General features: G+C 36.2%; 1 protein-coding gene and 1 long non-coding RNA gene across 2 annotated transcripts; one reads left to right on the forward strand and one right to left on the reverse strand.

Moving 5' to 3' along the window:
• The first annotated feature begins 709 nt into the window (after positions 1-709).
• Positions 710-1,367, forward strand: LOC129572607 (uncharacterized). The gene is made up of 3 exons (XR_008688466.1): positions 710-843; positions 935-1,034; positions 1,208-1,367. It is a non-coding gene; the product is annotated as an uncharacterized LOC129572607 (long non-coding RNA).
• Positions 1,368-2,904: 1,537 nt separating this feature from the next.
• LOC129572606 (uncharacterized protein K02A2.6-like) lies at positions 2,905-6,584 on the reverse strand. The gene is made up of 4 exons (XM_055452611.1): positions 6,185-6,584; positions 5,783-6,067; positions 3,254-5,599; positions 2,905-2,909 (listed from the first exon to the last, which is right to left on the reverse strand). Exons 1-4 carry the CDS (start codon positions 6,582-6,584, stop codon positions 2,905-2,907), a joined length of 3,036 nt encoding a protein of 1,011 aa, XP_055308586.1.
• Positions 6,585-6,982: the final 398 nt, after the last annotated feature.

Consider the following 6,982-nt stretch of genomic DNA (forward strand, 5'->3'; position numbering starts at 1 on the left):
TTTATTCGTATCGCTTAACTGAACCGACAAATGAGTTTGGCAAAAATAAAATCGCCTATCTCTTTGTAACGATTATAATTATGGGCATAGTATTGAGTGTCGTGTATATTTTCGTCACTTACACAGACGTGTCTGAGTTTCAAGTTGTATTGGTGGCAGTTGCTGTGATCATAGGTGCATCTCAAGCAGGCGGTGCTTATACTAACATCGGTCTACAAATGAAAAAAGTCAAATTATTGCAACTCGAGTTACAAGAGATCGTTGATGAAGGTGATTTAATGCGTTTTGTAGAGCAAAAAATCATTTTTTTTTAATGCAAAAATTATTTTTAGTTACTGAAAACGAGGTGATCGAAATCTACGATATCTACAATAAGAATGAGTTGATGTGTCGAAAACATACAAGAACCATGGGCTTGTATATTTTTGTCAATCAATCCACATACATAACTGCATCGTTGTACTCGATTTTCTGTATGACATCTGGCAATTGGGACACAACAACTTGGCCGTTGCCATTTGACTTTGCCGTTCCATTTAATGAATACACCATTTTGGGCTGGTATTTAATGTGTCTTGCACAATTTAGTGTGAGTCTCTGCTATGCCGTGGGATTGATTTCGGTGTCATCTTACTTTTTCTGCTCCTGCAAATACATTGTCGTCTGTTGTGAACATTTTCGCTTATTAATTCATTCGGTTACTGCAATGTTTGCACCGAAAGAAGAAGGAATAGTTGTGAAGAGGACGAAGAAACAATTTGGTAATACGAAGAATGAATCGAAACTACTAAAAGCCCAGAAACAAGTGAAACGCGCCGTTGAACTACATTTGAAAATTTTTGAGTAAGTTTAGGCACGGAAGAGAAAAAATTGTTCGTTTTTCCGTTTTTTGTCGCATTTTTACAGATTCAAGAGTTTTATCTCTGTTTTGTAGCATATTTGATATTCTCGCGAGCATCCATAGCGGTACAATATTTTCGATTTTTCTGCCGAATGCGGTTCTTATGGGGATTTCCCTGTATGATTTTGAACATGTAAGTTATATTTAGACTTAGATTAAATAGCTGATTATTATCAGTCGGTTGTGGAAGCCAAAATTAGCTTCCCTCCTCGATGAGAATGCTATTAAATGGACCGTAATGTAGCCTATCGATTTTAATAATTTAATTATTTTTTTTCCACATCTCACGTAATTTTTATTCCACAGTCATTGGCTAAGATGGACTCGTACGGCCTTTCGTTTGCTATTCTTTGCTTGATTTGTTCTTTAATTTGGCCATTTCTTCTGTGTAACTTTGCGACTTTTGCTACCCAACGAATGAAATTCATTGCATATGATGCATACGATTCGAATTGGTACGACTGTCCTTATCAATTGCAAAAGAATATGATTTTGATCATCGGTCGAGCATCGCAGAGATCATGCTATATTACTGGATTCCGCATAATTCGATGCAACTTGAAAACTTTGGCAATGGTACGGTGATTTTTGGCATTTTTAACCACAGTGGACCATATTCATCCGTGAATATTTAATTCAATAAAAATAACCATTTACTTTCCACAGTTTCTTCGGTCGGCTTGCTCATACTACTTAACATTCCGAAGATTTTCATTCATCGAATTCATCAAAAAATGAACATTTGTGTCTCAATTTTATGGATCGATCATGGAATTCATCCGAAGGAATCTAGTTTGGTCAACAGAGGTGCAAGAAGAAGGTGTCCATCTTTTTCTCAATATGTTTTACAGCATTTAGAGTCAACATTACTGCTCACACTACCTGCACTTTAGAAGAATTGCACGAAGCTAGATTTTCACTGGGTGTATTTTTCCCTACGAAATTATACCATCCAGAACAAGGTTTCTGTGTCTGTTTTCAAAATTTCATTTCTTTTGCAAATAAAATATAATAAACACTTCTCTCTGAGTTCCATCACATGGAATGATACGTGTGACGGCATATTTATTATTATTTATTGATTTGTTAAAAGTGATTAGACTTTGTCTATTATTATGAACACTCTTTGTATTTTGCATCGTATAAAAAACCACTAAAGTAAAACGGAATAAAATGAACTTTTTGTTGTTGTTGATTATTTATTAATAGCCAATTCCGATTTCTTATTCATAAAGTATGAAGTAGTTCCGAAATATCAACTGGTACAATCCCTTAATGCGGTTTACCATTGCGTGTGTTTGACCACACTAAATCATAACACATGTTGAAAATACATAACATATGCATGAGGCCACAGTGTTAAGGTTGGAATTTCAGTCCTTTTTTTTCAAAACAACATCGATTAAATTACCTTGTTTACAAGAGAAAATATGAAACTGTTCATCAACATCTGAAACGGTAAAATGACACATCTATCTAATTTTTAAATTGAGCCATGATTGAATATGCTCGCAAATTAAATTTTTTCAAATCGTCTTATTCAAATATCCATTATTTGTGATACACACATACGTGTGCCATGTTCTGAAAATGAAATGCCAATGTCGTCGCAAAGAATATGCTTATTTTAGCGATATTATGACGATTAATCGTCCATCGGAAATTTAATTGAAGTAGAATAGTGAATAGTGAATAGAGTATAAATAAGACAATAATGTGACATCAATGTGCTAATGAAAAAGTTGTGTAGTAACGCAGTGAATGAGTGAACAGTATGAGTGCTGGTAAACGACTGATTTATTGTACGATTCTTAATACTAATGAACAATAGCTGTCAGTGTCAGTGATGACAGATACTTATGCTACATCTCCCTTTTTCTAACTGTGTCCTTTGCCTCCCTTTTTTTCCAAAAATATATGTATATGTTATTTATTTTCATTTACTAAATGTATTCTTAATCTCAATTCAAAGAAGGCAGGAAACAATATTCAAGAGAAATAATCTAAGCTAAATGAAAAAAAAATTGAATGAAAATTTTACTTCAAAAAACAAGATTTCAATAAATAACACCAATTAATAAGTTCGGCCACTCCGTGTGCATTTTCGATGAACGTGGGCTATCGGTGTTTGATTTGTTTTGTCTTGGTTCGTGTTTTCATTAAATATTCGAATGTGCCGTGTGTTCCGACGATAGTCTCGACCGTTAGATCGAACAACATATGACCGTGGTGTATCGTGTTTATCAACAACGTTCCCGTGTTGCCATTTGTCGTTGTTTCTGAATAAAACGCTTTGTTCATTTTTTAAGTCGAGGTTTCTCGGCTTGGCACATTTGTCGTAATATGATTTACAGATCTTTTGCTTTGCTTGTTGTTGTTTTTCGACGTCAATGCATAATTCGGGTCGAAATTTATCGATGTGCATTGGCAATTCAGTTCTCAAATTTCGATTTTGAATTAGCTGAGCTGGCGAATATGACATGTTTTTGGTTGGTGTGGTGCGGTATGCGAGCAATGCTCTGAGAATATCTTCTTCATTCTCTGACTTCCTTAAAATATTTTTACAAATACCGACCGCTTTTTCAGCCATTCCGTTTGACTGTGGGAAATTAGGGCTGCTTGTAATGATTTCAATATCATGCTTTTTTGCGAATTGTTTGGTTTCATAAGAACCCATTGGCATATTATCTGCAATTATTATATGTGGGTAACCAAATGTAGCGAATAGCCTTAATAATTCTGTATTTACATGATGAGCAGTTTTGCCTTTCAATTTAACTAATTCTATCCACTTCGAATAGAAGTCAACTACGACAAGAAAACTCTTTGATTTAAAATCTAAAATGTCGCATGCAATTTTCTTGAACGGTTCATTCGGAATGTCATGTGGCAAGAGCGGCTCTTTTTGAATTTTCGGCGCATTCTCTTGACAAATAATGCAATTTGAAACTGTTTGCTCTATTTCATTGGAAATGTTTGGCCAGAATACTGAATTTTGGGCACGTTTGAGCGTTTTGTTTATGCCGAAGTGCGGCTTATGCAATTGGTGCAAAATTTCTTTTCTCATGGATTTTGGAATGATTATTCGTTGTTTATAGAACAGGATTTCGTCTTCGAGCAATATGTCGGACCTGAGTCTATAAAAATATCTCGTGGATGGATCGCATTTGTCTTTATTATTTGGCCATCCGAATTTGCAATATTCCTTGATTTGCTTTAAAATTTCATCATTGTTCGTCTCTTGCTGTAATTCGATTTTACGCGCGTCTGTCACGTTAATCGACAAGATCGACTCAGTAATTGATTGATCTTCCGAAACCTTTTCACTTTTGCTCATGTATCTCGATAGATAATCCGCTAAAACTATCGTTTTGCCAGGTGCATGTTCAAGAATTATGTCATAATTGAGTAATTTAAGTCTCATTCTCTGTAGTTTTGCTGACGCTATTTTGTGTATTTCTTTATTCATGATTCCAAGAAGGGGCTTGTGGTCGTTGACAATTCGCACTGTTCTGCCGTAAGTGTAGAAATGAAACTTTTGGCAGGCGAAAATAATTGACAACATTTCTTTTTCAATTTGAGAGTAATTTCTTTCAGAAGCGGTTAGGCTGCGTGACGCAAACGAAATTGGTTTGCCATCTTGAATCAAACCACATCCTAAGCCACCCTGTGACGCATCACATTGAATAATTAACTCTTTTGAAATGTCGAAAGGCACGAGAATTTCCGAATTAAGAATGCATTTTTTGATCTCATCGAACACTTTGTCATGTAACTCTGTCCAAAGGAAAAGAACATTTTTCTTTATCAATTCACGCAACGGAGCCGTTCGATCTGACAAATTAGGTATGAACGGAGTCATGAAATTCACAACTCCAAGAAATGTTTGTAAATCATTTTTGTTCTTTGGTCGTGTCATTTCAGCAATAGCTAAAAGACGTTCTGGATCAGGCTTGATTTGATTATATGAAAAAATGTGACCTAAATATTTCACTTCTTCTAATGCAATTTGTGCTTTGTTTATGTTGAAGCGTACATTTTTTTCTCTTGCGCGGTCCAAAACCTTTTTCAATACTTCATCGTGCTCTTTTCGTGTGCGACCCACTATTAAAATATCATCAAAATAAATCATTACATTTTCAATGTCTCCAAAGTTCTCAAAATTCAATTGTTGAAACACGCCAGGAGCGGTTTTTATCCCAAATGGCAATCTTAAGAATCTGTAATTTCCATAGGGAGTTGCGAAAGTGCAAAGTTTTTTCGATTCTTCATCTAATTTAACGTGCCAGTAACCATCTTTCAGGTCTAATACTGTGAAATATTTCATGCCATTTAATTGTGATGACACATCTTCAAAAGTTGGAATAAATGCGTGTTCATTGAAAATACTTTTATTTAATTCACCTGGATCGATGCATAATCGCAGTGATTTTTCAGCGTCTTTTTTCTCAACGGTGACTAAATGATTCACCCATTCACAATAACCGGTAGCCTTTTCGATTATTTTATTCGCAACTAATTCATCTAATTTCATTTTTAATCTGTGTCTAATTGCCAATGGTACTCTACGCGGTGCGTGAGCGATTGGTGTTGCATTTTTGTCAACGCTGATTTTGTATTCGCTATTGAAACATCCGAGGCCTTTAAACAAATCAGGATAACTTTTCAACACAGACTCTTTGTCAAGGCTAACTTGATCTAGTCATAATTTTTTAGTTTGATACGCGGTATTTGTGAATGTGCGCGATTCAACTGTTGGCGAGACTAAACCAAACTGAATGGATGATTTCAAACCGAGAATAGGCATTATGTCAATATCAACAACAGCTGTTTTCATATCACATGACTTTTTGTTAAATTTGCCAAGCAGAGAACACATACCGACTGGTTTCAATTTTTCCCCGCTGAAGGCTCGTAATTTGACATTCGTTCGATGCAATTCGATCTCCGTTCTCAACTGAAGGAACACACTCAGTGGAATCACATTGACTTGGGCACCGGTGTCAATTTTAAATGCAACCAATTGTCCTCCAATCCATATCTTCTCAATCCACGGATAGCTCACTTCATCGTCATCATCTTCAATGGCGTAAACCTTTTCAATTGATGAAATTAAAAATTCTTCATTATCACTAATTTCACAATTTGATTCATATGCTGAAACGGCTGAAACATTTTTAGATCTACAAACAGAACTGTAATGATTTTTACGTGAACATGCTGTACAATTTTTACCGTAGGCTGGACACTGTCTAATCTTGTGTGTTAATGCGCAATATTTACAATTTACAATCATTTTATCAGACCTGTCAACGTTGCTTGTGTTACCATTACGGTTTGTGTTGTACGTTTGTTGTTGTTGCTGTCCTCTTCCTTCATTCGCACAGTCGCTTCGATTTGCTTTGCTGCTGCCGCTGTTGTTGCCACTTTTGTACTGCTTAGTGTTGTTGTTGTTGGATTTGTGCTGCTTGCGGTTTTGTGTGTGTTTCTTACCGGCCACGTGGCTGCTTTCTTCGAATGCATTCACAGAGACTGTTTTATTCATGCTCGTCATTTGCTCGCTTGTCGCTTCGTGCGTGCGGCACTTATCCACTGCTTTGGTGTAGTCGAGGTCGGAAATTTCGAGTAATTTTCGCTGTAGTCGTTGGTCGTTCACTCCCATGACAATTTGGTCTCTGAGCATTTCGTTTTCTTTGTCGCCGAATTCACAAGTGCTCACGAGCTGCCTAATGTGAATCAAAAACGTATCGAATGGTTCACCATCATTTTGCTTTCTTTGGTAGAACCTGTATCGCTCGTAGACTGTGTTCTTTTTTGGTGTGCAAAAATCGTCAAATGCCTTCACCACTTCTGTGTATGACTCTCTTTCGACTGCTGTCATGTTAAATGAATCGAAATTTCTCACGGCCTCTTCTCCGACAGCATTGAGCAGGAGGTTGATTTTAACTTTGTCATTTTTTTCAGTCAACTCACCCGCAATCAAAAAAATGTCGAAGTTTCGTTTGAATCGTTTCCAGTTTTCACTCAAATTGCCTTCAAATTTCAATTTTGCAACTTTCGTCAAATGCTCACTCATCTTGC

The sequence above is a fragment of the Sitodiplosis mosellana genome, unplaced genomic scaffold (assembly GCF_009176505.1).
Source record: "Sitodiplosis mosellana isolate CC-2019 unplaced genomic scaffold, AAFC_SMos_1.0 Smas_scaffold_5272, whole genome shotgun sequence".
Taxonomy (NCBI): domain Eukaryota; kingdom Metazoa; phylum Arthropoda; class Insecta; order Diptera; family Cecidomyiidae; genus Sitodiplosis; species Sitodiplosis mosellana.